At 47.2% G+C, this 14,839-nt stretch overlaps 1 protein-coding gene and 1 long non-coding RNA gene across 5 annotated transcripts in view; one reads left to right on the plus strand and one right to left on the minus strand.

Annotated features, from left to right (window-relative positions):
* Positions 1–5,928: 5,928 nt before the first annotated feature.
* On the minus strand, positions 5,929–8,604 carry LOC144326853 (uncharacterized). The gene is made up of 2 exons (XR_013391726.1): positions 8,280–8,604; positions 5,929–6,822 (listed from the first exon to the last, which is right to left on the minus strand). It is a non-coding gene; the product is annotated as an uncharacterized LOC144326853 (long non-coding RNA).
* A 503-nt stretch (positions 8,605–9,107) lies between these two features.
* The window catches only part of PBX4 (PBX homeobox 4), a 35,533-nt gene continuing 29,801 nt past the window's right edge, over positions 9,108–14,839 (plus strand). Inside the window, exon 1 of one of the 4 annotated variants that reach the window (XR_013391725.1) lies at positions 9,108–9,381. Coding sequence is in view for 2 of the 4 variants with exons in the window: in XM_028721156.2 (XP_028576989.1) it covers positions 9,188–9,381 (194 nt within the window). In the remaining 2 variants the exon portion in view is untranslated. The remainder of the gene's footprint in view (positions 9,382–14,839) is intronic. The other 3 variants (XM_028721156.2, XR_013391724.1, XM_028721155.2) reach the window with 3 other exon arrangements.

A 14,839-nucleotide genomic window follows, 5' to 3' on the forward strand; every position in this document is an offset into this window, starting at 1 on the left:
CTTCAACTTCTACAGACTGCCTTCATATTGCACCATCGACCTCGGACTGGACTCGGACCTCGCCTCTCGGTTAGCCCCCAGGACCAGCACACAGAGGCTCACTCCACTGTTTGTCGAGACAGACAGATACCAACATCAACATTCAATATTGCTTGACTGAAAGCTAGGGTGGCAAATTGGGTGGTGGGTCTCCTGTGGGGACACTCCTCCTCTCTGCCTCCTGGAGCCATCTCTGTGCTTCAGTCTCCTCATGTAAATGGCTTGGAAGGGATCATTAAGTATATTCTTTTATTCTGAGCTCAAAGTCTCCAGCTTGTTTCGCGCATGCATCTGGAAACCTCTGACTTCAAAGCTGCAAACCAGGCAGTATTTTTTCTGTGCAATCAGTTCTATTTGCTAGCCAGTGCTGGGATCCGAAAAGCCAGGAAGCTCCACCCTGACTTCCCAGATTGTGCTGGGCTCCACCCCCAGGTTCTCCCCATTTCTGCCCTCAACCCACCAGATTCCATATTGGCTTCACCTGACTTGACAGGTTCTGGGCACTTCCAGGACTGTTGGTATTTCGGGTGGGATTCAATCACATACTGTACTGGTACATTCAGGTTGCACAGCTGAAAGTAGTTTGGGCACAACAAGCAAACACAACTTTTTCCAATGAGAAAGTGAGGGGCCAAAGCACTGAAAGGTACAGGATAACAACTGGGTGACACAGCATCGTAATGGCTCTCCTCAAACAAATCAGTAATCAGGCTGCAGCGTCAACCTCCCTGCAAACATTGTGCAAATAATTAAATGTGAAGCCTCAGTAAACAGGTCATCTGGAGGCTATCTCAGTTATACTTCTTCCTGTCCTTTCTCTGCCTCCAGTTCCTGCCTAAGGGACAGCGTTTTTCGCATCAAATGTTGGCAGTTCTACTCTGGGCAGCTATGACTGAACCAGTTCAGGGTATGATGGCTTTAGATCATGGAATTTTCTGGTGAATGTGTGTTTCTTCTTTTGCTGTCTTGCCAATGATTGTCCCTAACCCACCCCCTGTTAAGAAACAGAGAAGTTGAAGCTAAGAGCTGTCGTGCATTAATTAAATTAAAAATCCTTTGACCTTACATGATTTTTCTTTCAATAAATGACGCTTTTGTCTTACATAATCTGGGAAGGGCACACAGAACTAGATTTCTCTGCTTCTAAAGCCAGACACTCATCCAGTAATTAAAGAGAGTTTGTGGATGCTTTAGCCGAACCCTTCATCACATTCTTGAGGATGAGTACATGGGAAAGATGTGGTCATTCTTTTATCAGTTCTGGGCACCAAAGCGAAGGATCCATAGAGCCTTCCCAGAGGATTGCTTTCTAACCTTTGTCCCCGTTATGCTGCGATAGTGCTACCCCTGATTCTGCAACATGAGTTTAAAAACCCTGCAAACATTGTCACAGTGGGGGTGGCATCTTGGCCCTTTAGGAACTATCTGTATACAGAAAGTCCCAAGCTCAGTTCCTGACATCTTCAGTTAAAAGGACCAGGTAGTCCTAAGGTGGTATGAAAGACCTCTCACAGAAACCTTTGAGAGTCGCTGCCAAGACAGAGCAGACAATATTGGATGAGATGAAGAACTATAGGCTGACTTGGTATAAGGCAGCTTCAGATAGGTTCAGCCCTAAAGGTAGAGAGAAGAAGTCCCCCCAAGAAAGTCTGAACACACAACGCACATTTAAAGTACATGGGGATGGGGTCAACTACTTAGTCCTGCCAACAGAAGCCCATGCAAGGACTTCTGCTAGTGCACAGCGCCTTTCCCCATTTCCCCCTGCACACCTCCCAAATTGGCTCTGGAAGGGGTCAACAGAACAAGGGAGGAGAAGGCAGATTTTTTTTGTCAGGCGAGCAGAAATGATTGCGCTGATGGGGCCATCTGCTGAGCGCTACATTGGACTCCCCCCATGAATTTCTCCAAATAATCCTGACAGAGGTTAAGAGTGCTGGAAATTGTAGCTCTGTGAGGGGAAAACTAGAGTTACCAGGATTCTTGGAGGAAATAATTTGCTTTAAACGTATGCCGTGTACACTTTGTAATGTAAGAAAAGTTTATTTGAATAGTTAAGCATTGTCATTGTGGGAATATGTCGGCTTTAAAGTTCTGGATCTTATTTTATTTTGTAGTTTCATGAACATTCTCAAAAGCACAGGTATTCCTGCTTTGCTGAATTTCACTCTCTCTGTGCTTTGATCCACCTCTAGTTGGAAGTTGTTGCAGGCACCTAGTGGCCTTGAATGGGAAATGACAAGCCCATCTGCATCCAATGTGCTCATTACGTCCAGTGGGATTAGATGAGCATTAACTTATGCAGCTGCATCTGATCAGATGTGTCTGGTATCTTCCTTTGCCAGGCGGGGGAGAGACATTTTCAGAAGACATTCCCAAACTGCACAGGGAGCTCCTGCATCCCGTCATCTCTGATGATATTAAGCCCCTATTCAATAGTGACACTAACACTGCCTGCGTGGAACAGGAGCATTCAAAAGGAACTAGAGAAAGTGGGCAATTAAGCAGCAGGTAGTATTGATTTATTTTTTAAAAATAAGAATGAGTCCCATGGCCCAGCACAAAGCCATGGACTACTGGAATAATCCAAGTACACTCATTTTCTGCATCAAAAATCTTTCCCTATGGCTTAAATATTAATTCAGTTTATAGAGGTTTTTGGAGGAAAGGTGTGGTTCACAAGGAAAGAGGGTGGATCTGCATTCAAGATGTACAGGTTTGTGTACTTCGGTCAGTTGCCTGCTTCCGGCTTCAGCTTGAGAATGAACTTTCTTCTGTTGTGCTGACATGCAAGAATTCACTTGTTAATTATACCCCTGTCCATTTTGTATAAGCGCAGGTGATTCATCACAGGACTAGAAGATAGGTCTCCCTGCTCCCTCAGCAGTATCCATGTGAACTATTGCCCTACAATTTAATTCCTTTTCATTTCATTATCCAGTAGAGACATGATTATCTGTGAGCAGGGAAAAGGTGGTTTATGTATATCATCCCCACTCCACTATGTGAAAAGGGTATAGCATTTAAAAAAATATGAAAAAACTGCCGTACTTATTTAAAAGGAAATGTTATATGAGTGTAGACAAAATGTTACTGGACCAGGAAAGGGACTAAGTACTTGGCCATCTTGGGGAGTGTGTCTGTATCTCCCTCTTTTCTGAGTCTGCACGCCCCCCCCCCCCCATCCTCTGGGGTCCATGCAGCCTGCTCACAGGAACCCCTACTGTCACAGAGCCAGCAGTAAATCACACCGCTCAAAGTTGGACTCAACTCTTTATTAGCAAAACCAGGATCTTCACAGATTTTGCAGAGTGACAGGCCTAATGAGCATAGCAGCTCATCCCTGGTAGGTCTTACTCCATGCATCAGTTGCTGAGACTAAAAGTCGCTGCCTCCGCACAGCTACCTAAGTCCCCTCCTCTCCAGAGCTTTTTCCAAGCGATTGGAGACTGTGTCTGTGTTCAGCCTGTCATTGCTCCGCTCATTTCAGCTCTCTTCTGATTCTGGGAGACAGGGCAAGGGGCACTTGTCACAGTAGGAGGTGGAGACACCTGTGACTCTTCCCTAGCCAGACTCATCTCTGCCTCTTGACCTCCCTCTTCTCCTGCTTCAGCTTTTGCCTCTGAGTCTGAACTTCTCTCTGCCACAGTCTCTCCAGCTCATTAAGGCCTGTTCACTCTTCAGCTTCTGACACTGTCTCTTCCCAGTCTTCTCCCTCTTCTCCCTCTGGCCACTCATTATTGTCCCACCATCACCCCCTGGGCTCTGAACCTTCTTACCTTAGAGGAGGTTATGATACATTTTAATAGAGCAAGTCATTGCTGCAATCAAGTTTTGATCTTCCGCTTAACAGTGTGCTGCTCTGTTAGATGTGAAAACAGCTAGATTTTTTTCTTCCCCTCCCTCCCTAGCCCAAGGGTAGGAATGGGCTCACAGCCTGCATGGGTTTCTGAAATATCTACACAGAGTTCATAGGATCAGATATCTGTGCTGGCACAGCAGCGGGTGCTCAGGCAATGTGTCAGCAACCTCCCCCAACCACAGCAATCTGGTTGAAACCTAAAATGTATTGCTTCATGCTCCACCCCACCCCCCCGGCCCCAGCGACTTCCCCCAAGTGTTAAGAAGAGGCAGGGTAGAGCAGCCTTCTTCTTGCCAGCTAGCTCCAAAACCTCCTGGTTCTTTCTCTCACTCTCCCTGGCCAGATTCTTCTTCCATGGACACATCCAAGCAGGCAGGGCCGGATTTAGGTTTGATGAGGCCCTAAGCCAGGCTTCCTCAACCTCAGCCCTCCAGATGTTTTGAGACTACAATTCCCATCATCCCTGACCACTGGTCCTGCTAGCTAGGGATCATGGGAGTTGTAGGCCAAAAACATCTGGAGGGCCGAGGTTGAGGAAGCCTGCTTCAGCTACTGAAGGTAATGGGGCCCTTTATATGTCCAGCTGTCCTTTATCAACAACAAACCAGCGGTATTTTAGGGAGCAGGCTACCAGGTGGGGCCCATTACTTACATCACAGGAGCCTACACAACACAAAACACTGTTGCTGTATGTAGGTTTTATTTTTATCTTATATTTTGGAAATGTACATCCAGTTGTGTTTTGTTTTCTGAGTTTTTTGGGGGCCCCCAAGTGAGTGGGGCCCTAAGCTATAGCTTGTTTAGCTTATCCGTAAATCTGGTACTGCAGGCAGGCAGGTGTCTTTGTGGGTCTAGCATAGCCTTCTCCAGCCTGGTGACCCCCCCCCCCTCTCGCTCTCTCTCTCTCACACACACACACACAGCATTGGCCACGCTGGCTGGGACAGATGAGAGTTGTAGTCCAACAATATCTGGAAGTCACCAGGCTGGGGAAGGCAGGGCATGGACTGATCACCAGTGAGCATTATGTATCCTCAGCTATCCAAAATATAGAGAGCAGGTCCTATTTTCACTTGCAGAATATTATTCTCCCAAACAACAGGCAAGCAGCTTCTGATCTAGAAATGGTTTCAGCATAGGTATTATATAAATGAACCTTTTGGTATTTTTAACATCGACTGTCCAGCCTGTCATCAAGCTTATGAAACATCTTTGAAGAATATACTTTTAAGAGTTGTTCTGTGACAGAACCCATCTGATTACCCCTATCAGACAGCTAAACACCCTGCCTAGTTCATGATTCCTGTAGCTCTTGGCAGTGTTGCGGCTGCTACTTCATATTGCCTTAATATCAGGTGCTGTAATGCACAGAGGAGTGTCAGGTTCTCTGCTTATATCCAGTGAGCACAATTGAATATATACACTTAGTTTGAAATTATGGCTATTGCTCTCTCTCCTACTCCCATGTAAAAAGCAATTTAACTCAGAATGTTTCCTCTTTGTGATACTCATAAATCTTATATATGGAGTACTTTTGCTGAATCACTGTAACATTCATTGTCTAAATATGAACACAGCTTGCTTAACTTCCATTTTCAGTGGGATGTCAGCAGCCTGTGTGCAGGGCTGCCGCTGTGGCCTTTACCATTTTGAGCTAAAAATCTGTGAATATTCATCTGTGGAAATTTCAAGGAATCAGCAGATGCAGTTGTTGAGCGAGTTCCCAGCACTCCCCAGGCTTCCTTGCAGAGGATAATGTTTGGTTTCCAGGCAGAGCGCTGTGCCTTCCTATTAATATTGGTGCATTCATTGATTGAACTGACTCAAGCTTCAAATCTACAGGGAAAACAATAACCACAAGTAATGTTCTCAATCAATCAAACCTTCATGTATGTAGTAGTTAGCTTTTTCCATTTCTACTATAATAACTGGGTCTGAGTTGGTATGAATGGATAGGAAAACAAGCGAGCTTCTGTGTATTTATAAATGGGGATGGGGGACTGAATTCAAATGTTACTGAACCACACTGAACAGCAAAATGTACAAAATTTAATTCAGCACAGAATTAATAGGTTGAAAATCGTGAGAGCTGTAAAACATGGTTCAAATTTGCACCGACTATCTAGGCAAAATGGAGGAAGGGAAGAAAGAGAGGAAACAAGAAGACAGAAGTTGAGAGTCAATGAAAACAAGCAAGCCTTCATCGGAACTACAAAGAGCAGCACATTAATAAATAATGGTACTAGAAAATCTTTACAATTCTATATTTGTATAATTTTGTTTCTTTATGGAAAAAAATTATCCCACCTCTGCTGCCCAAATATGACACTCAAATGACTTACAACAGGTACCTGAAGAAGTGTGTATGTACACAAAAGCTTATACCAGAACAAACTTAGTTGGTCTATAAGGAGCTACTAACTGGACAATTTATTATTATTATTTTATTTTTATTTCAACCATAACAATATGCTAAAATAATTGAACAAGATGAACTAACGGCTCAAATCTTCCATTCTTGGGCAAGGTGATTGAGCGGGTGGTTGCTGAACCGGCGGGTGGTTGCTCATACCTGGAGGATGCGGACCATTTGGATCCCTTCTAATCGGGATTCAGGCCTCACCATGGGACTGAAACTGCCTTGGTCGCGCTGGTCGATGATCTTCGGTGGGCTAGGGACAAAGATGAAAGCTGTTTCCTAGTTCTGCTGGATCTCTCAGCAGCTTTTGATACCATCGACCATGACATCCTTCTGGACTGTCTAGAGGGGCTGAGGACACTGTTATATAGTGGTTCTGCTCCTTTCTCCTGGGCCGTGTTCAGAAAGTGGTATTGGGGGATGAGTGTTCAGACTCCTGGGCTCTCACTTGTGGGGTGCCTCAGGGTTCTGTCCTCTCCCTGAGCCATTGGGGTGGCTAATGCTGCAGAAGTCAGAATCAGAATTCAAAATGACCTTAACAGATTGGAGAACTGGGCTCAGGCTAACAAAATGCATTTCTGAAGGGACAAATGTCAGGTTCTGCGCAAATGTAAAATGGGGGACACCTGGCTTACTAGCAGTACATGTGAAAAGGATCTAGGGGTCTTGGTGGACCACAAGCTTAACATGAGTCAACAGCAGGGGTAGGCAACCTAAGGCCCATGGGCCACAAGCGGCCCACGGGGGTCATTTAACTGGCCCACAAGTTACCCCCAAACCTCCCTCTTGGCGAGGTCCCACATGGTATGCTAAACCGGCGCAGCACGGCACAGGGACTTGCTTCCGCAGTGCCGGAAATCGTGTCTGCGCAGACGCAGTTGCCGGAAATCGGGGGCATGCATGCGCATGATCCGGCCCACGGAGGGATCTCCGCTGAAGTGAACTGGCCCAGGCGAGGTAAGCCTTGCCAACCCCTGGTCAACAGTGTGATGCAGCAGCAAAAAAAGCCAATGCTGTTCTAGGCTGCATCAACAGAAGTCTAGTGTCCAGATCAAGGGAAGTCATAGTCCCACTCTCTTCTGCCTGGGTCAGACCACACTTGGAACACTGTGTCCAAATCTGGGCACCACAATTTAAGAGGGATGTTGACAGGTTGGAAAGTGTAAATAGGGCAACCAAGATGATCAAAGGTCTGGAAACTAAGTCTTATGAGGAGCCCTTGAAGGAGCTGGGTATGTTTAGCCCAGAAAAGAGGAGACTGGGAGGAGATATGATGGTCATCTTCAGATATCTTAAGGGCTCTCACATGGGGGAGGGAGCATGCTTGTTTTCTCCTGCTCTGGAAGGTAGGATTCGAACCAATGGCTTCAAGTTGCAAGGAGATTCTGACTAAACGTTTGGAAAAAACTTTGACTCTAAGACTTATTCAGCAGTGGAACAGATTCCCATGAGAGGGGGTGGGCTCTCCTTCCTTGGAGGTTTTTAAGCAGAGGTTGGATGGTCACTTTAGCTCAGATTCCTGCATTGCAGAGGGTTGGACTAGATGACCCTTGGGGTCCCTTCCAACTCGAAGATTCAATGTTTCTGTGACCAGCATGGGAGGTAAAATACCATGTGCAGAGAAGAGTGTAACTGAAGCTTAGGATGATGGAAACTCTGTATGTGTTTTGTGAATAAAGGCAGAGAGAAAAATGTGGTGCATGGGTCAAAGCATGGATTCCCAGAATATATATGCATGCATACAAATGATGACTTTATTTATTTTAGGGAGCACAACTTCCATTGTGATGGTCACAACCTGGTTGCAGAAGTGGTTGCATGAATCTCTGTGATTTTGCAAGAGATGCTAAGACGGGCCACGATGGCTTTCTTCTGTGGAGCCATCTGTCACAGGGTGAGGAAGGCAGAGTAATAACAAATAGAGAGGGAGTATCAAATCATCCAGAATGTGGCACATACCTATCAAACATCTTCCATTATGAGGAGCATTTCCCATTTGTTTTCATTTTCAAAAAGTTATCCTGCCTTCCCTCACTGGGCACGGAAAGTTCTCTCATTTATGCAGAGCTCTGAGTGTATTTTGCAGGGCTCCTCGTGAGGGATGGACGCGGGTCCCGATTCTGCCCTGCATGGCTGGCCTGCGGGGCCCTGAGGAGGACAGGAAAGCAGCGTCCTGCCTGGATCTGCGCCTTCGGTCCAGGCGGAGCGAGGGCTGGCTCGGCCTCCCGCCGCCAGGCGCTTCTTTTGGGCCCCCCGGGACTTCGGGGCCGCTGCTTCCCCTCCTCGCCCGCCCGCCGCCGCCTCCACGAAGCACAGGCCGGAGACCCAGGAGACAGGCCTCCGGAGGACGCCGCCGCCGGGCGGAGAAGCGCCCAAGGGATCCCGCCGCTGCCCCGCCTGAGGCGCCGGAGGGCCAAGGCGGGCGGGGGCGGGGCCGCGGGGGGGCCGGGCAGCCAGTCAGCGACGGCGTCTTGGCCCCGCCCCTTCTCCCTGGGAGGCGGCGATGGCGCTGCGGCCGCCGAGAGACTGGCTTTGTCCCCGAAGGGGGCGGGACGCTGGGAGGGCAGGCGCGCGAGGGGAGGGGGAGCGGGAGGAGACGCGCCGCCGCCGCCGCCGCCGCTGCCGCTGCTGCTGGGGCTGCCGCTTGGCGGGGCGACGGGCGAGGAGGCGGCGGAGGCGGAGCCCGTGCGCGGCGGGGCGGGGCGCGCGCCAGGAGCCAGGGTCGCGGGGCCTGCTCGACGCCAGTCGCGCGTCCGCCAGAGCCAGCGCCGCCGCCGCCGCCGCCGCCGGAGGGGGGGGGGGATCGGGCCGCGCCACCGCCGGCCTGAGGCGCCTCCGCTCGCCGCCCGCGCGCCCGCCCGCCGGCCATGGAGGAGGCGTCGCGGCTCCTGGCGGGTCTGCAGCCCCCTCCGGGAGGCGCCGGAGAGCCCCCTCCGCACCGGCTGCCCGCCCCGCCGGGCCCGCCCCCGCCGCAGGCGCCCCCGGGGCTCCAGGACACGGGGGACATCTTGCAGCAGATCATGGCCATCACCGACCAGAGCCTGGACGAGGCGCAGGCCAGGTGAGGGGGGGGGGCGCCGCCGCCTTGGCCTGAGGGAAGGATTGCCGGGCTTGGGACCGGCGCCGGGGGGGGGGGCGCGGGAGATGGGGCGGGCCCAGGCCGGGCGGGGGGAGCGAGACGGAAACTTTGCCTTTGCGCGAGGGCCCCCTCCGAGATCCAGCGGGGAATCCATAGACAAAAGGGCTGGGAAGCCCCCCTCCCGGGGGGGGGGGGGGAGGTTATGGCCGGAGCACCTGAGCTCCGAGGAAAGCAGGAGAGGCACCGCGGCCCCGAAGCCCCCAAACTCCTCGGGCAGTTTGTGTCTCCGCTTCTGAACCGCCAGCCTGTTCCGTTCATGCTCTGCATCTGTAGGTGCACCCCTGAAAATGTCTTGGGCTGCTGACTAGCCTGGTCTGGTGACAGATGGCCTTTCCCTTGGGATCTGGTCAAGGATCCCATAATCTGTAATGGTCTCCCATGGTAGGTTGATCACCAGGTGACCTAAGAGCCCCAGTGCCCCGAACAATGTGTAAATTAGTTTCCCAGGCAAGATGGGAACTAAATGGGACTTGGTAAAATGGTATAAGAAAGAGAGAATAATTCTTTGTCGGGGAAGAGTGTAGTCTAGTTAGGGAGGAGTCAGACCCCAAGTTACAGAGGATTGGTGCTATTTCTCCATTGCTCACTAAGGCAGAAGCAATTCTAGCATAATATATTGCGGTGGGGGAAGATAGTTTTGCTATTTAAACGGTACCATGGTCAGTACCTGCAGTGGGCAGGCCATGAGGCATCACAGCAAAGGCTAATAGTGAACTTGCAGCAAGTCTAGGCAGGTCTGCAAGGAACAGGGACACTGTGTAAGTGCAAACAAGCCTATGGTATGTTCAAGAAGGAAAAGATTGATAGCTTTGGTATCTTTGGATCAGATCCTTATATTGTGCTTCTTACTTGAGATATCTGCTAATGAAAAATCTGGTCAGGGATTTGAAGCAGCCTACTGGTTGCATTTATTTTGTTGTTCTTTTTGCCTTTGATGAGTGAGGAACCAAAATAAGATGGTGGATTATCTGTGGCCCCACATTTGTGAAGAATTTGTGGCCAGACAGCTATTAATTGGCAACTTGTTGAAGAGTCATCCCAGGAGAATGGTTTTTACTTAGTTAATGCCTGTGGTGCATTGATATTGAGGAACATACTGTATTTGCATCCATTTTACAGATTACCTGCATTTTTTTTGCAAATGGCTGGCAGTATAAGGTAGGGAGAATAGTGACTGACTTCTTTTTATACCTATGTTTATTTCAATACGTTACTTTGATTTCTGCATTGGTCATGTGCTGGGGTGCTGCACAGGACCATGAAGTTGCGTGGTCTTTGCCTTAAGAGTTTGCAGAAAATTATTTTGCAGTTCCATTGATTTAAGTGAAATTTCTGTGTAATAATGAGTTTAAAAACATAACTTATGATTTTTCTGCTTAGTAAAGACACACAAATAGACTGGTCTGAAAGAGGAGAGGGAGGAACCCTTGCATCTTCTTGGACTCCTGCTTAGTTCCTCTGTGCAGTGTTTGATCTGTAACCCCAAGCAAAATTGTGGCCCATAAACACAAACATTGCTCCACTCTGCTAAGACCCACTTCATGTAGCCAACTTGGCGCATTGAGAATGTGAATTTGGTAGAACTATACAGCTGCCTTGCAAGCTGGGAGCCAGCTTGTTTTCTCCTGCTCTGGAGGGTAGGACCTGAACCAATGGCTTCAAGTTACAAGAAAGGAGATTCCAACTAAACTTTAGGAAGAACTTTCTGACAGTAAGAGCTGCTGGACAGTGGAAGGGACTCCCTCCGGAGGTGATGGATACTCCTTCCTTGGAAGTTTTTAAGCAGAGGTTGGTTGGCCATCTGTCAGGGATGCTTTAGTTGAGATTCTTGCATTGTGGACTAGATGGCCCTTCCAGTTCTATGGTTCCAAGCATTTATGCCACTGAATTTTCAACAGAATGCCTTGTTCTGCAATTATGGTCTAGTATTGTTATCCCTCTAAGTCAGTGGTAGGCAACCTAAGGCCCAGTCGCCTTCTCAACCCGGCCCGCGGACGGTCCAGGAATCAGCGTGTTTTTACATGAGTAGAATGTGTCCTTTTATTTAAAATGCCTCTCTGGGTTATTTGTGGGGCCTGCCTGGTGTTTTTACATGAGTAGAATGTGTGCTTTTATTTAAAATGCATCTCTGGGTTATTTGTGGGGCATAGGAATTCGTTCATTCCCTCCTAAAAAAAATAGTCCGGCCCACCACATGGTCTGAGGGACGGTGGACCGGCCCATGGCTGAAAAAGGTTGCTGACCCCTGCTCTAAATAGTAATATAGGGCTGGATTACTGCATTACTGCTGGGAGACAAAAGGTGCTAACTATCTTTGCTGAATTTTTGAGCATTTATTTTGTAAACAGTCTAAAAAGTAAGGTTATGAACTAGTCATAGCAATCTGTAACACAGCTTTTCAGAGGCAATATTCTGTGCCTCCACCACTTTGATAGGTGCAGATGTAGAAAACAAAAACATCTTGACCTGAATAAGAGGGTGCGTTTATGGCAGAATTCTGTGTGAAAAAGTATCTTAGAACCTATTGTCTTTACTCATGCCATTGTTATGAACACAAGAAAACCAAGGTGATTTTGTTTAATGAGATGCTGGCTTTAAGAAATGCATCCTTTTTAGGAGCGCAGTGGCCTCTCTTGTGTTTTTCTCATGGGACTAAAATTAATTATGGGAGGTAACAAGCTTGATAAAGGAAGAGCACAGCAAAAGGAATTAGCATCATTCCAGTTACTCACTCTGCCCTGATGCTGCGTGTGATTTGGTAGTAATTCTTCTGCATTGATAATAAAATAGAACACATTGATTATTTAAGCACAGGTGCCAAAATTCCAATTTGAGAGTTTGCTGCAAGAAACATCAGTGCATATGAAGCAAAATATTTGCTCTGTGCAGTGTGCAGCTCCATCATGAACTGAATTCTGTGGAAGTGTGTTGCTTGAACCCAAGAATAAATTCCCATCCTGTTGATGTGGTGGAATCATCCAATGATAGGAGGACCCATAAACAAAAACGCATACATTCAACTGTGGACCCAGGCTGGGTTAGGATGCCTAGGTGTATATATGTGTGTACATCTCCGTGTGTAATTTGTTCTTTTGGTGTAACCCTCTGCCATGCTTACTCAGAAGTAAGCTATTGAACTTAGTATGCCTTATGGCCTAATAAGTGGCCTTAGGACTGAAGCCTTTATGCATTTGCAGCAGTAGCTCTGGGGTAATGCCAGTGTACAGCAGATACATTTGAGGTATAAGTATTGGGTTATGTTAATATTTCCGTTCATGTAGAAACATGAAAAGAGAACCTCTAAGGTACACTAAATTTTAATTTATTCATATTGACAGCTTAGAATCTTCATCTGTGGCACCGTAAAACAAAGTAGCACTCTGTATATTTGCTCTCTAAAATGATTTCCCAGTTTACATTCTAAATTATCCGTGGATACATATTTAGATGTTCTCTCCTCCTTCGTGCAGTGGTGTGTTCCTTCTTTTTCTCCTCATTTCATTCATGTGCCAGTTTCCACATTCCTTTGATTTGCTGTGCATGGCGAAATGCAGAAAGGATTAACTGCAAGGTGCAGCACCATGAGTCGTAGTGCACACTTGTGCAGCAATACACCAGGATGCTCCACTAGTGCAGTAACTTGAAAAGCTACATGAGCAGGTGCATGCGGACAGGTACCTATCCTCAAGGATTGCTTTTAAAGATTTTTACAGGCATATACTGACATTTATTCTTAGTTGTGCAAAGAAAACTTCAGCCTGGCTGGTCAAAGGAGAGCCATGTACTGGCCTGAAGTTTGCAATGCTGGGCGTAAAGGTACCTATGGAACAAAATCCAAGCACTCTATGTAATGTGGGCTGACTACACTACTACAAGTCTCAGTGTTACTAGAACACTCCAGTGCTGCTACATCTCATAACAGTTTGTTACTGTCCCCTATGAAGTATTGTGAGTACAGTGGTATCTCGGGTTAAGTACTTAATTCATTCCTGAGGTCCGTTCTTAACCTGAAACTGTTCTTAACCTGAAGCACCACTTTAGCTAATGGGGCCTCTTGCTGCTGCTGCGCCGCCGGAACACGATTTCTGTTCTTATCCTAAAGCAAAGTTCTTAACCTGAAGCACTATTTCTGGGTTAGCAGAGTCTGAAACCTGAAGCGTATGTAACCCGAGGTGCCACTGTATTAGCAATAAGAAATTCAGCACTTAAAACAAAGCAAGAAATCTACTGTTATTGGTTCTTGCACTTCCTGGTCAGTAGCAACTCTCCTACTGGGGGGGGGGGGGGCATCTTTATGTTCCACTTGGCAGCCTTATTGCCTCTTTGACAGCAGTCAAGGCCAGGCTTATTAATCTGAGTCTTGGAGCGAACCTTGCTTGGTAGCAGTCTGAACCCTCTGCTTGTATTCAGAATGTTACTGCTTGTGTTGCCCTTGGAGACCTCCACTCTGCCAGAAGAAGTAAAGTTATGTTGTGTACTTGGATCTTTGCATTTGACTTTTTGTGCAATCACAAACTACTGGCTTTCGTGTTCAGCAGGGTGCCACCTCTTCGAGGAACAGAATGTCAATAGAAGCAGGCAATTTGTGCCATGTTTTGTTAAGTCTGTTAGGTTAGACTGGGCTGGATGACTGCTGTGAGCTGTGGAATGTTGAATGAATTTAATGTAAGGTTCTTTCTTTTTCTTGTTTAAAGAGTCTGCCTTCCAGGGTGGCAGATACCTAAGTATTCTGGTGTATAATATTTTTAAAACATCATTAAATTTCAAAAGTCCCTATACACAAAAATCAAGTATGGATTTGACATTGAACTAAAGCTGAGGTGGCTTTTTGACCCCCCCCCCCCGGTTGTAACGTGCATTTGTTTAAAATGTTTAAAATCTGTTGATTAAGAAGCCTAACTTACTCAACCGTTTAAAGAAAAAGTAGGACAGGTTTCAGAAGAAGGGCAGATAAAACCACAATAAAAATAAAGCAATAAACTCTAAAAGCAGTAGATAAAAAGACCAGCATAAAATCAATAATCAGGGGTACAGTTTCACATTTGAAAGACCTGTGAAAATAAAAAGATATTCAGTGCAGAAATTATATCAAGGTAGGTGTCAGTCAAACCTCCCTGGGTGAGGTGGTCCCTGCTTGCAAGTGCTGCAGAAGGGTCCCAAAATATCAGTCATTGTACTGTATCAGCAGACTTGGCTGGAGATACAGTGGTACCTCGGGTTACAGACTCCGCTAACCCAGAAATAAGAACTTTGCTTCAGGATGAGAACAGAAATTGTGTGGTGGCAGCGGGAGGGCCCATTAGCTAAAGTGGTACCTCAGGTTAAGAACAGTTTCAGGTTCAGAACAGACCTCCAGAACGAATTAAGTTCTTAACCCGAG

Source organism: Podarcis muralis, chromosome 2, assembly GCF_964188315.1.
Source record: "Podarcis muralis chromosome 2, rPodMur119.hap1.1, whole genome shotgun sequence".
NCBI classification, from domain to species: domain Eukaryota; kingdom Metazoa; phylum Chordata; class Lepidosauria; order Squamata; family Lacertidae; genus Podarcis; species Podarcis muralis.